Raw genomic sequence first — 15,261 nt, 5'->3', positions numbered from 1 at the left:
TATTTCAAATTGGGATGTTCAATAATGGAATTTTATTGTATTCTTAGAAGACTTGTTTGAGGTATTATGCTGATGCTCAGAAGAAAATCAAGAGATTATCATACCCATTAATGTAACCATACTCATTCACCCCTACTTTCCCAAGATATCCAGTAATATCAGCAGTACATGTTGGATATATATTTCAGTCTGGCAAGTACAGAGCAAGAATCATACATATGGATTTTGGAAAAAAATAGAAATTGTTCTTATGCATTAGAAGCAACTACTTAATAGTACTGTAAATGTTACTTTAAAACTTATCAAATTATTGCTTCAAATGAGAGTCATCTCTTAACCTTCTCAGGACTATTTGTAATGGATATTATAAATCTTCATTTGTGAAGAAATGTCTCAGTTGTTTATTAGATAATCCATATTACTATTTGCCCAAGGCAGGAAGAAAACAGCAATATCTTCAGTCATTTGAAAAAAATTTTTTTAGCCTCTTTGTCCTTCTGCTTTTCTACTTTCCCTTTTTTCAATGCTGATTTTTCTTGATGAAGTCAGAGTTTCCTATTTTTATTTATTTTCTATTGGTATAGAAGATTAATAACAATCCTTTTCTAATTTACTGTACCTTTTATACTTCACTGGCATTTTACATATCACATTAGTTCATCTACATGACCATGTTTTCTTTTAGCTATTTTGCTAAAAGCAGAAAGAAAGCCGAGAACTGTATTTTTCCCATTATTCTTTTTTCCAAATATAGATTTTTTTCCCTTTGAATTGCTCTGCTGAAACATGAAACTAGGTATGCAGGTGGAGTCTGGCAGGAGTAAGTGCTGGAAAGGCTGTACCTAGTTGTGCTCTCCCAGCACAATTCCAGCAGAGCAAACCCCACCTGCGGGCAGGGAATTTGCTGGTGAGGTGGACTGACAGACTCAGGATCCATGGCTAGGCCTAATCCCTGAGCACCAGAGGAACAAAAGGCACGGGGGGATTGTGGTGCTTTTCCCTTCAGCAAAACGCAGGGAGAGCAGCCCTGTGGATCCCTGGTGCGAGCGGGATCTGAGGACCCAGAGCAAACTGCATCCAGCTGTGCTCGCCATGCTAATTGATGGCGTTATTCACCACACAGCTGGCCCAGCTCCTCCTGGGCTGCAGGGCAGCTCGCCCGGGGGTGGCACAGAGGAGGCACCTCCCGTGTGTGTCCCTGGTGCTGGCTCACAGGGCAATGACTCCGAGAGGGCAGCAGCCATCGCCGCTGCCTCCGGAACGGGACACAATGGGAGGCCGAGGCTCAGGAATCTGGGTGTTGCATTTTTCACAAGTGCTGAATAAACTTGTGTGTTTAAAGGAATTATTCAGCTCAAATAAACAACTGGGAAAGCGTGTGGGGTAATTGGATTTCTGTAATCAAATCTATGGCCTAATTTTAGGGTCAGGCAAGACTGGAAATGACCTCACTAATGTTTAATAGGGCTTTAGTAACCTGGTGTCCCTCCAAAGTGGACAGGTGGAGCTTCCTTTCAAGAATTTTCAAGCAAACATTGCTTTTTAAAATTTTAATTTTATCATGCCTTGTATTAAAATCTGCTTCTATAAATGTATTATTTAAAATACTCTGGTGAATTCTCATCAGTGAACGTGTTCCTATTATCCAAGTGAAAAGAGATCTTTGGGTATGTAGTAAGACTTTCCTCTGGGATTCCAGACAATACACAGACACAAGTGGTTTCCTGATTGCACTTATTCACGTACCCAGTGATGAGGTGGCTGTCCCAGCTGGTGGAACTTCAGAAGAATTAGTCTCCTGATAATTTTAATATAATGTTGCACAAATGTTTACAATTCCTCAGATTCCTTGCATGGTACTCTTCCCCATTAAGACACAACCTCGAGAGGATGCTGGAGTAGGTGTATCATAGCAAAATCTCTTATTTGGCCCAGACTATTCCCATGGGAAACATAAAGAATAAAAAGTTATTTAAAAGGGGAAAAAAAAGCTTGGCCTGGAGAAATAAGGGAAACCCATGTGTATGGGTCCCTTATTCTAATTTGAAGTGGAAAATACCAGTCAGGAGATACATATGCACATATATATATATATATAATGTATGTATGTATGTGTGTATCTCCAAGTAAAATGAGCTGTCTGATTTGAAGGGTCACTGCTCAGATTGTGATTTCTTTATTCAAAACTTAATGTAGGCAAGCGCTAATTACCAAAAATGAGCTTTGTTTTAGGTGGTATCTCCTTGTTGCTGACCTTGTGCAGTCCCTCCTAGTAAGGTGGAAAAAGGGGAGCTCAAGGGTAACCTCTTTCCATCCAGGTAGTAAAAGAGAAGAGAATTCTTTCTTTCTATTCTTTAACAGGGAGTGAGGAATTTAACTATTAGAGGAACATTGAGAATCCAGAGAGTCTAGAGAAGGACCTGAGACTATAAGCATCTTTTATTAGAGCATACAAACACGTGATGGTTCAGGCCTCCCCTCATCTTTTAAGACAATGCAAAATGTTCTGTTTTCAGCCCTGTTTCTCAGCATAAAGAATGCAATAAAGAAGTCTCTGTGATCAATCTAATGTTTGTTATAGCATTTCTAATGTACGTAAACTTTATTTAAAGGATTTTATTAATTGAAGAATAATTCTTCAAAAAGGTTCTTTGCAATATCCGTATTTATGGAAGCATTACCTTTAGAATTGTGATCTATTTTATGTCTTCTTATGAACTACGAAGAAGATTGCTTTATATTCAGTTTTTAGTCAATGTGTACCTTTAATGGATTAAATATGCACCTAAGAACTGGTTCTTCTTTCCAGATTAAGTAAGATCCTCAAGACCAGTGTTCATCAATAATCCCCATAAATGGTAAAAGCTGTAAACTCACAGTTATAATTAGATCAGGTATATTTTTTGTTGTTGTTAAAAAGGAAATAGCCCTGTTGCCAAGACTGTCAGTTATAACAATGCAAAAGCCAAAGAAAATATTAACATTTTCACTGTACTTTGTTACTGGACAATGGGAATACTTTTCCTTTATATTAGGAAATCCCAGTAGGCTCTCCCAGAAGTATGTCTGAATCTAAATTGCTACCCATTTCTCAAGCAAAGGTAGCCTAAACAGGTTTGGAGGGATTCATTGCACAGCTCTTCTGTGGATTTCTAAATGGTTTTCAAAAGATTGGATTTGCAATACATGCACTCAGAGCCACCTGTTTTAGGGACTGCCTTTTTCCGTGGAATAAATTGCTAGTCGTGGTCAGAAGAGGTGCTTGTGTGGAGGGGTTTTGTGACAGGTCTAACAGGATGTTTTCCTTGAGAAGTGATGTGGCGCTGGGAACTGATTTTCTCCCACAGTATGGCGCAGGCCCCAGGGAAATGGGATAGGCATATGAGCCAGAACCCTCCTGTAGGGTCCAGCTGGGAGCAGCCACCATGGTGTGCCCACTTGCCAGACTATCACAGCTCTGAATTTGGGTGTGAGTGCTGGTATGGCTGACTGGGACCCCAGTACCATGCAAGCTGTGCCACGAGGCACAGAGCACTACTAGTAGTCTGTGCATGTACCACTAACCCATCATTCTTTGCTTAGGATGCTACTTCCCTTCTGCCTACCTTCTAGAACAACTAGCAGAATCATACCCCACCCACTTCCCTGTGCCAACAGAAATTGTCCCCATCTGCCCCTAGAGGCAGCCAGACACCCACTGCTGACTCACTGTTACCATCTGCAGGTCTGGGCAGCAAAGCTCTTGCTGCCACCCACCCATCACCTAAGCTGAAATAGGCTTGTGAACAAAATGACACAATGTGAGATTCACCTATTCCACTGGGTGGTCTTGTGTCTTGGACATTATTTCTTTATGCTTTGCTGAGTGGCAGGGGAGTGACTGGAGTAATTTCTATTCATGTAGACTGACATGATAGAAATAGTGTAATTTAAAATAAAATTACTGAAGCGTCTGCTGACATGTATGAGGTTCAACGAGGTGAAATGCCAAGTCCTGCCCTTGGGTCACAAAAACCCCTTGCAACTCCACAGTCTGGGGCAAAGTGGCTAGGAATCTGCCCAGTGGAAAAGGATGTGGAGGTGCTGGTCAATGGGAGCTGCACATGGCCCAGCTGGCCAGGAGGGCCAATGGCATGCTGCTCTGTGTCAGGAATAATGTGGTCAGCAGGATCAGGGCAGTGACTGTCCCCCTTCACTCAGCACTGGTGAGGCCACACCTCAAGTCCTGTGTCCAGTTCTAGGCCCCCCCACTACAAAAAGGACATTGAGGTGCTGGAGCATGTCCAGAGAAGGGAAATGAAGCTGAGGAAGGAGCACAAGTCCTTTGAAAGGGTGATGAGGAAGCTGGGAATCTATAGCCTGGAGAAAAGGAGACTCAAAGGAGACCTTATTGCTCTCTACAACAACATCAGAGGGGGTCAACCTCTTCTCCCAAGCCATCAGGAACAGATAAGGGAAAATGGCTTCAAGCTGCACCAGATTCAGGGTGGAAGTTAGGGAGAATTGTTTCACTGAAAAGGTTGTCAAGAATGGGAATGGGCTTTCCAGGGACATGGTGGAGTCACCATCCCTGTAAGTGTTCGAGAAACAATTGGACATGGCACTTAATTTTGCTCAATCGAAGGTTGGACTCACCAATCTTGGAGGTCTTTTCCAACCTTAATGATTCTGTGTTTCTACAGAGGAAAGCATTCCCCCAACAGTAGCATTTGCCTCACAGATGCTATAAGATGATGTCTGTATTATAATAATATGTGGTATTACTGTAAAAGGGACAGTTGTATCTTAACAACCAGTGTTCAGAGAGATGTATAGTCACACTCTCCCAGCAGTTCTTCTGCAGATGAGAACTGCACACAACCAAGCAGAGTTTCAGCAGAAAAACTGGAACCACTGGATAATAGATTACCCAGTAAATAGTTAATCATTGGCATATGGGATGTTACAAATGGGCAAGGTGTAGAGTTGCATACTGATCTGGCAGGATGGCTGTTAGGAGAGACTTGAGACAATCTTATGTTATGTTTGTCTATATCCAAGCATGATAAAGTAATGAAGAGTTCAAAGAACTTCCTTGTAAACACACCTTAATGGAGAACCAATAATCTGCAGAGGTAGGAATCTCACTGGTGTTCTCACATCTCTATCTGTGCATAGCTGCCTGGTAAAGGCTGACTGAGCTGGGTATCTGTAGTCCAGCTCATCCAGCTGAATCTGTCAGTCTTATAGGACTGATTGCTGCTTAGTAAACACAAAAGCTTTGATAAATGCCTATAACTTTGTGTTTAGTCATCACAGTTTGCAGGCCATGGATTTTTTGCAATCAATATGCCTAAAGTTAAGGGTCAAGTAGATAATATTTGATTGATGGGTTGAAAATTCATAAAAAGCCAGGTGTCTTAAGTATTGTTTTAAGAAAGCCTCAAAAAGAAAAGGGCTCATACCAAGCCCCATACAAGTATGATCTATTTTTATTTTCATGGCTCAAAGTTGTTATTGAATCCAACTTTATTTTCCTGTAGAGATGGAAATGTTATGAATTTTATAGTCCTGCAAGAGATGTATGGCGTTTCCAAACGGCCCCTTTTAAGTCTATGACCATTCCTTCTCCTCAGACACAGATAATTTATTGTGGTTTATTGCCTCTCCCTTCCCTTCTACCTGGCATAAGACATTGTCTAATGTCTTGGTAGTCCCAATGTTTATACTGCCTTTCAATTATTTCTGCTGTTTTTATAAAATATTCCTGCTCCATTATGTATATTTATATGTATATTTAATTTCAGTAAATTCTTAAACATGCACCTGACATAACTCTGAATTTATTTCACACTGTTATGTATATCAGTTAGAAATATATGCTCTGTACTTTCTTCTGTGAAATATTTCTTCTTTACCAAGATACCACTTTCGCATTTTACATTCGTAACAATAAAGTAGCATATAGGGAGTTGTTTCTTCTTCTAAGAATAATTCAAATAGTTGCCCCCATCACACATTTTTGCAGCATAGGTTGTTAGATTGGAGAAGTAGGATGTCCTTGGTTTTCCATCTGCTCAGTGGTACCAGTGAAACTAGTCTTGCAGTCTTTGCATGCCCTAATCCATCAGTGGCTGTAGAGAAAGTCAGGGTGCATGGATAACTCAGGAACAGCTTCATGAGTATGGGATTTACAGTAACACAGCTCTCATATAACCATTGAATTATTTTCTGATGCAGACGAGGATCCAACGTCTCACTGACTTTGGATATGAGCAGCTTGGGAAGTGTTGAACCTTTCGTTGCTGTGCCAACCCCACGAGAAAAAGTAGCGATGGAATACCTGCAGTCAGCTGGCCGCGTCCTGACTCGGCAGCAGCTTCGAGAGGCAGTGGCATGTTCTCATTTGCTTCAGACAGAATTCATGGTGAGTGTTGTAGTGTGTTGTAATATCCTGTTTTAAACTTCCGGGTCCCTTCCCCAGGTGTGCCAAAACCCCTCTTCCCCTTCCCCCCTCGCCCCCTGCTGGGCTGTCAATCAGGTTTAACATTCCAGCAAGGTGCTGTGTGGTTCGTCACTTTCAAAGGATGCCCCTCAGGCCCAGAGGTCATTGGCCTGTCTAGGTGTCATCCTCCCCTGAGACCCCGCCCCTCTCACCTGGTTGGTGGCTCACCTGTCCCCTCCCCCTGCCCCGGGAGCTTAAAAAGGTAATCAGACCATGCGGTCGACATTCTGTTGGAGCTGTTCCCAAGATTCAGACCTGTGTGACCATGGAATAAAGCTCTGGATATTAAACCCTCCAGCAGAATCCATCTCCTTTTTCTCTTCACCATCGCCTGAAGCCTTCTGTCCTGAGGTAAACGGAGTTCCTAACAAGCCTGGACTTGTTCAGTGCCCAGCTGCAATCTCCAGCCAGCTAAAGGTATCTCTGGGGTGATTACACCACAGTTGCTGCCTTTGGCCTAGCAGCAAGGGTCAGACTGGCCCAGGCACAATCTAACTGGTAATATTGGGATTCGTATTCCAATAGGTGAGTTTAACAACACACTTGAAATGAGGATTTTTGACATAAGTGGCACAACAGGAACTGTGAGGAAAAAATATTCGGGGAACACCTTAAAGTCAAGGTACAAATTGTTTCCAAAAGGCAGATTAGATAGTTTCAAGAGGGTGTTTTATGTTTTTGCACTAAAGACAGAAAAGTCAGTCAGTTATATCCATGGACAATAGAGATCCCTCTTGGTCTGAAGTCCCATCATAGATGGGCTAAGTATTATTATAGAACTACAGTGCAAACAGTCAGAACTGTAACATTGTGACAGTTTCAGAGAGATCTTAAAGACTATGAAAACACAGTCAGAGGTGAAGATTTTGTTTATTCCCTTGTAAACACCATGTATGTTTGCAATTTGAGCACTAAATTTTTAGTCACTGTAAATTATTTTTTGGAGCAGATAGGGACACCCACAGTCCCTGTCCAAAAGGGACTTTTTTCCCAAGGTCCAAAATACCTTTAACAAGCATGCCATACAGCAGCCTAATATACTCAAAACAAAAATCCCTGAAGTGTTTCACAAGTGTCACATTACTTTAAGAAGACCTGAAAAAGTCTGGTATTGCCAAACACTCAGATGAAAAAAGTTGTCAGAAAAAAAGGAGACCTTTTTTACAAGGGAAATAGAAAAGAGCTTTAACTGAAGCCACTTGAATGTGAAAGCTGAGTAAGGCAGGACAAAAAAAGGTTTTGAATTTAAAAAAAATCATAACTTCATGTTTAAATATGTCAAAAGCATGAAGCTTACTAAAGAATACAAAGATCAATTGATGATTAAAATGGTATAAAAGTGATTTGGGGAAGTTGAACCAGCAGGTGAGGAGTGACTCCATTATTTGCATCTGCATCGACCTAAGAAGAACTTTGGAAATTTCCTTCATCTGTGGCAGGGATAGGCTCAAGCAGATCACTAGAAGTTCTGTCTGATATTGAAGCATTAGTGGAAGGGATTCTATAACAAGTCGATAAAATTAATAAAAGTAAGGTAATAGTCACCCATGAATCCTAAAGGAGTCCAGATATGCACTTATTGATGTATTAACTGGAGAGGTGTAATGTAGCAGTTGTGCTTCAGCAGCTGAGGAATCAGAGGGCCAAAGGTAGCAATTTTTCAGAAGGGGCTCCAGAATTGATCCAGAGAACTGTATGTCTAGAAATCTGATGTCTAAATCAGAGAAACTGTAAGGAATTAAAATTAAACATGCCAGAGCATGTGACCCTTTAGGTTTCATTTCGTTTCCAGTCTGTGCGTGTGAATAAACAGATGAGTGCCATTGTACTCTAAAAATAGCTTTTCATTATGAATAATTGCATCCTATGGAGCAGCCTTTTCAATTACCTTCAAAAGCCGAAGTTTTTATTAAAAGCCATTTGCTTAAGAAAAGTAAATCCCTCAGTTCTTCTACCAAAACGTGGACAGACAGTGTACACGAAAAATTACAATCATCCAACATATTTTTATCACCAGTTATTCCATAGGTTCTCTGCCATTCTGCTGCTTAGGCAGGAAAGACAGAAGAAATAACTTCATCATGCCTCAGCCTCCCATGTTAGGAGACAGTTTGTACAGACAAATTGGCACTTCATAGAATCCTGCTTACCCAAATTGTCCTGCACAGCAGTTGTGCACAGCTTTGGGGAGACAGAGGCACATTTTATTTGTCCCTCAAGGGGGCACAACATGGCTTTGGCCATTCAGTGTTTCCACAGGGTTTTATTGAAGAGGTCATGACTCGTCTATTCTGTTTTAAACAGTCTTTTAAAATGTGTTTTAAGATGAAGCTGTTGAACAGTATCTGTTTACTATGTTCCTTGCTACAGATAATAGCTCAGCAGGAACTTGAGGCATGCAAAGAACGCAGTATATAACCCTCAGCCATTCTGCTCACACAGCTCATTTTAACTAGCTCAAGAAGTACAGTAAGGCGGTCTTCTGGAGACTAGAATTATTGAAGAACTTCCAAATGTGAAAGAAGTGGAGAAATGTTTGAAGTTTTCAGTGGAAAATTAAAACATGAGCAGTTTCAGGTTATTTTTAGTTCTTCAATTTTTTTAATTAACAATTAAAGGGGCATTACTTAATTAAAGGGTATATTTGGTTGGGAGAATATACCTGTTTTGCAAGGAGGAAGAAACATAATTTGCCCAGCATATATGTTTTCTTTAGTAGCCTGAGTTGCTACTCTTCAAAGGATAGAATATCTGAAGTGGGCAACAGAAGATAAAATTCATTTCCAAAACACCCAAATGTCAAAAAATACAGTCCTGCATGGGAAAGTGCCTGATCAATAAATCTAAAAAATTATATCCTCAAAAATAAGAGGGATGAGTATAATGAATACCTGCCTGAATTTTCCTAAATTTTGCCACATTTTCTTGAATGCTTTTAGAGATCCAAATCATATCTCTTCAAGTGTATAAATTGCATTTAAAACTTAATGTGAGCCAGAATAGCTGCTATGAGAAGGCATCACTCAGAGAGGGAAACCAGCCCATGAACAATATGCATATGCATCTATAATTGCATGCAAGTGGCTGAGCATGGGAATGTGTGCAGTTTATGCATTATTTGCAATTTTTAAATTAAATACATATGTTTAATAAAATAATTATATATATATATTGCCTATACAGCTACTGAGTTTGTATACTAGTTTGCACATGTTCCTGCTATTTGCAGTCTGCTGGGTTTATTTGCTCCCCTTGTTAGCAGGAATGTTATCACCATATTATCCTGATCTTTTTCTTCTGGAATAATCTCTTTTTTCTCACAGCCAGTTTCAGAATAAGTGACTTGTCTGTGGCTGTGATCCACGGTGTATTGTCAGATTTCTGTCTGTGCCCTTGGACTCACAAGTACTTACTACTGGGAGGAGACCACTGATTAGAAAGTGTTTACAGGATGTAAGTGATTAATGTTATTAATGGTCCCGCTTGGCCCAAAGAAATATGTTTCTGTTTTCAACTCGGTGGCGTTTTTGCATCTGTCAGTAACTCACCAAATGATGAGCTATTAAAAAGTTTCAGCAGGCATAATGAGGGAGACAGCCACACATCTGGAAGACCCTCACCGACCACCATCACTTGGGCAGGCAGAGGACTCTTCCTCACGCATTTTTTCCAGTCTCTGTCGATGACAGACAGAGATCTCATTAAGTACAAGCTTGGTGTCTTGCTCTCCCTCACTTGGTGCATAGTTCAGCACAGAAACCTTTCAGAGGCCATGTACTGGTGGTGTTTGTACTAAGCCAGAACTGAGCGAGGGAAGCTCTAGGTCAGCCAGTTGGAACAAGACTCAAGGTCCAAGGGAAGTCTCAGAGGTCACCATTGGGAAGCAGTAGAAGTCAGAGGTGAACATGAGGAGGGTATGGGAGCTCATTTTGTAGTTTTGTGCATGAGGAAGCAGCATTAGACGCAGGACAGAGGTGAGATGGTTTGACCTGAACAGTGGGGATGAGGTTTATGCAAGAATGAAGTCTTAAAAAATGAGAAGATTCTGAACTTAGGATAGCCATCATATGGATGGCAGTACAGTGATCAGAAAAAGGATTGGAGGATTGGGTGAAGTACCTGCAAGGAAGGTGTGTCTTGGCAGTAACACTTTGGCTGGCCTGACACAGCAAGTCGTTCTTTTGAGGAGCCAGCTGAAGACCAAGAAGAGATCAAGGAAGAAACTGAGTGAGGGAGAGAGGAAGAGTAAAGAAGGTCCATGAAATGCATGGGCATAAGGCAGAGAAGGTAGAAAAATAAAATCGAAACAGCTGCAACCTCACATAAGAAGATGTTCAGAAGCCAAGCTGGGAAGTGGAGAATCACAGCATTTCAATATGAGCCATCTAAATTTTACTTAACTTTGCCATCTCTTCAAACAGCAAAGTGAGAGAGTAGCTTCTTTCCCTGTTTGGTGAACCTATGTAAAAGTCTGCTGTTGGGTATCTGCTTGACAAGCTGTTAGAGACCTCATCCCTGTTCCTTTAAAAAAAATCCCTGCAGAGGTTGGTCATGCTGGGCAGGACCAGAGCTTATGTTGAAGGACAGGGACCAGGAATCTCTGCTGTACCAAAGTACTGGTAGGCCTGCACCTCTAGAGTAGAAACCAGCTCATTTTTGGAGAAAATCCTTGAGTAAATTTTCCAGTGATGCAAGTCAACAAATTCTCCTCAGGTTCCTAAGAGGCAATTATGTAATATGCCGCTGTCTCCTAGGCTAAATATCCCAGGCCAGCATGATGTTTCCAGGTCTCTAGTTATGACTGTTCTTTTAAGTAGAAGTATTAATTTACTGAAGATCAAATTCCAGCTTACTCTAAGACAATTTAAATAATAGTGGCCCAAAAGAAATCAGCATAAAAATGAAGATTTTAGTAAACTGAAGCATTTTTAATGTGATTTTGCCAGATTATTTTAGTTGGTAAAACATCCCCCACAATCATGAAACAAAAAAAAAAAAAAAAACAACCACTGAATGTTTGAATGTTTCCTCCTGCCATTTTAAAAGGGTTGGTTTTATTCAACTGTAGAAACATTGTTTCAGGACCTCAAAATCAAAATTGTTCTTACTCTCTCTTTAACCAAGTTCAGCATTTTGTTCAATGCAAATTTTGATTTTTACTTTTCATGCTGACAAACAGTTTGAAAAATAGGAACTTTAAGTTTATGAGGAGTTTATAATTTGTGTATTTTTGAAACTTAAAGGAAACTGTCACATTAGTTACCTACACATGCAATGTAAATCAGTCACTAACAGATGAAAATGAGAAGGAAAAGAAATAGCTTCAGATTTTTATTACTTTTGAGTCTGAGTGCAAAAGGGTAAGGCATCTCATTCTAGTAGTTTAAATAAAAGGCAAATGAGGTCTTTGAATTTCATTGGTAAGGGCTTAGCACAAAATTTTTTAAAAGTTTGCCATATATTAATTTCTATTATTTGCCATTATATCTAATTATTTATGAAGTTCCTGCCCCAATTATGTAAAGTATTGCTCTTTTTTGCCACAGCACTATACTTTTGAACTCCTATTTTCTGGAACTATAGTGCATTTTAACCTTGGTCTTAATCCCATAAAAACTTTTTTTTAAATAATTCATCAGAAGTGTTCCTTGGAAGTCACCCCTTCAGTATGCAGCTCCCTGTGTTTATCAAAGGAAGGGTGTTGACAGTCTTGAGGTGGGAACCACTTTTATTCTTAATAACTTTGATGTGAAGAGACAGTTGTGTAACAGCAGATGGCCTTCTGGTGATAATTTCCTGCATGGCTCCTTTGGAAACATCAGTCTGATTTAATTTATTTTTTATAGGAAATACCAATGAATTTTGTGGATCCCAAAGAAATTGACATCCCGAGTCATGGAACTAAAAACCGCTATAAAACAATTTTGCCAAGTAAGTGAGCTAGCCCGTGGTTTCCTACTATGACATTTATTCCTGCTTTGAGAACATATTGCTGTGAAAATCTAACTGTCTTTATATTTGCTTGATGTGAACCCATTCATACTTGTATTTATAATCCATGTAGAAAGATAACAGAAGCCCAGTGCTGTAGGACTGGCAAATGCAGAACTCTCACTGGAAGCCTTAGTAGGTACACAGCTTGGCAGCCACATGCCACGTGCTGCAGGGCAAGCCTGGCTTATGCTGGTTTTCTCTGAAAGGCAACTCAGGCAGATGGGACAGTGAGGTCTGCCATGCTTTGCAGTAGCTCCTCATCGCAGCCCAAACCATCCTGCAGTCACTGAATTCTTTCTGGCTGGGTCAAGATACTTGGGACTGAAAAAAACCAGACTACAAAAAGCAAGTGCAACCTATCTTGTCTTTTAGTCAGCTTCCATCTTTAAAGGTCCTCTGGTGATTGCTTTTTTCCTTCTCCATGCACTAAACTCTCTTTACAGAAATGTCTTTACATTCCTGATGCAGTGCTGCTTCTTCATTGCTCTTAACTTGTTACTGCCTTGCTATACTTCTTCTGTATTTTCATTGTATATATTTTCATATAGCATTGCTTTGTTATAATTGAAAAGGTAATTGAAAACTTTTCAGTGGAATAGTTTTCCTTCAAAATACACATTTCTCTGAAATGCAGCTATTTTCATAACGTTGGTGGATAATAAGATATTCCATTTCACTTTTATTAAACATTTTGTTTTGTGTTCTGTTTCAGAATAGGTTGCAGAAGTTTTTACATTACACTAAATATAGACATGAATAGTTGAGGTTTTATCATTTTTGGCATCACCAAAGTGAAAAAGTTCTGTGATTCAAACTATTACAGAACACTCCCACATAAAAATGTAAATCCCTTACTTAGGTTTGGAAGGAAGAATACTTTTAAAATCACAGCATATCCTATCAACTAGAAATTTGCTTTCTAAACCTCTCTGGAATATCCTTGCAGGCCTGTGTTATATGTTAGTCATTCAAATTCACACATCTTCTTATGAGGTCTCTCTCACCAAAACTGAAAACATCATCATTTGTTCATATCACACCAAGGCCTTGCAGTCAGACTAATGAAAACTGATGGCCTTCAGCATGTAGATTAATCTCAGAAATGTGATACGTAGCTGGGAAAGAAGCTTGTGTGGAATCCTTGCTTCTCTTCAGTCTGCAGTAATATTTTCACTGTGCTCAAGGTTAGTTTATCTATTTCAGCCAAAAGCTCTGTGTATCTGAGTCCAGTCAAGAAAGATTGAAGGCAATTAAAGTCAGAAGGTAACCAAATGCAAGTTAGATGCCAACAATCAGACAATTCAGCATCCCTTAGAGTCTGGCCCAGTGTCAACAGGATGTACGCAGAGGGTGAAATCCTGACCCCCTTGATAACAGCAGGACTTTTGCCATCAGCTGCAGTGGAGACAAGATATCACCAGCCCCCTCTGCCTGGCTGGCAGATTTTTGGAAGGAGTTCTCCCTTCCCATAGCATCTCATGTCCAGGGTGCCCCAGCCAACATCAGGTTCACCTCCAGCAACGCCTTGCAAGTGCAATGAGTCCAGTTTCACTGTAGCATGTGTTTTGAATTGGGACATGACAGCTGGGCCGTGCTCCATGCAGATGAGCTTTGAGAACTGGCGTGCCTGTGTGTCCTTACCTCCAGTTAGCTGGGATGTGCCACTATGGCACATTTTCAACCCAAGCACACTGCTGGTGTGCACCACAGCTGCCCACTGACAGGCACTTTGTAACCATCCTTGACAGAAATCAGAAGGTTTGGTGTGTGTTAGCACCAGGTTTTTCAAAGAAGATATTTTGAGGATTGAGGCACATGCTCATAATAAATATTCGTGCACCCCACACCCAGTCTGAGAGAGTTTGGAAATGATTTGAGTGATTAAATAAAGCAGCTTTCCTGGTTTCCTGCTCAGATGATATCAACCCTCTGCTTTGTACACCCGCATCAGCTTTTCCATTCCCAGCACTGGGTGCGTCTCCTGAATCAGGGCACCTGTGATGACAAGTGACATGCTAAAAATGCCCAGTCCTGCCAGCTCCACCCTCTGTGCTGCAGTAGATATTCTCATTTTCTAAGAGATAATTCCATGACAGGGTGCATGAGGGCAGGTTTATGTTAGCAGATACCACCCAGCCAGACACACTCATGTGAAATACAACTAATGCCTATTGAAAATCATTCTATATGGAAAACTAAAAAGTACAGGAGATGTTACACTTCTATGACAGATGTTTCAGTTGCAGTGTAACATAGCCAACGCTCTTATGCAAGCACCAGGATGCCGCTTTAAGTTCTCTAATGTTAAGTGCATTACAATAATATTCTAATTCAACTACTGAGGGGCCAGTGTGGGATCAGAGTTGAGAGGCTAAGCAGTTCCCTCAGATCAGTATTTCTCCGTCCTTCTTCCTGACTGTGACCCCACCCATAGCTCCTGCTAAACCCTGCTCTGTATCTTTAGCTGCATTCCCTCTGCCACCAATCTACAGTATTTCTCACACCCTCTGAGCAGGTTTCCAGTCCTGCACACAGATTTCCCAGTCTCTCACCACAGCCACATTCCTGTGGCAAAATAGCAGCCCTGCTGCTCATTCCTCATCCTCTTACTCTGCATCTTCACCTTTGCCTGCTTGTCTCCTGCAGCCCCCACTACGTCCTTGTAGCAGGACCTCAGCTTCCTACTATCTTCTATATCTCCTGCTACTTCTTCAGCCCTACATATTTCCTACTTCCTGTCTCACTTGTCCATCTCAGACCAGAAGCAAAATTCTTGTGGTATT

At 40.7% G+C, this 15,261-nt stretch overlaps 1 protein-coding gene across 3 annotated transcripts in view; it reads left to right on the top strand.

Annotated features, from left to right (window-relative positions):
* PTPRR (protein tyrosine phosphatase receptor type R) overlaps positions 1–15,261 on the top strand; it is a 138,751-nt gene that overhangs the window by 101,394 nt on the left and 22,096 nt on the right. For all 3 annotated transcript variants that reach the window (XM_054276267.1, XM_054276275.1, XM_054276283.1), the window contains exons 7-8: positions 6,220–6,406; positions 12,331–12,415. In XM_054276267.1, the coding sequence (XP_054132242.1) occupies positions 6,220–6,406; positions 12,331–12,415 (272 nt within the window). The remainder of the gene's footprint in view (positions 1–6,219; positions 6,407–12,330; positions 12,416–15,261) is intronic.

The sequence above is a fragment of the Melozone crissalis genome, unplaced genomic scaffold (assembly GCF_028551555.1).
Source record: "Melozone crissalis strain CALT ecotype California unplaced genomic scaffold, PUWL_Pcris_2 ptg000004l_1, whole genome shotgun sequence".
NCBI classification, from domain to species: domain Eukaryota; kingdom Metazoa; phylum Chordata; class Aves; order Passeriformes; family Passerellidae; genus Melozone; species Melozone crissalis.
The sequence above is the reverse complement of the archived record's forward strand: the minus strand, read 5'-3'. Positions and strand labels throughout refer to the sequence as shown.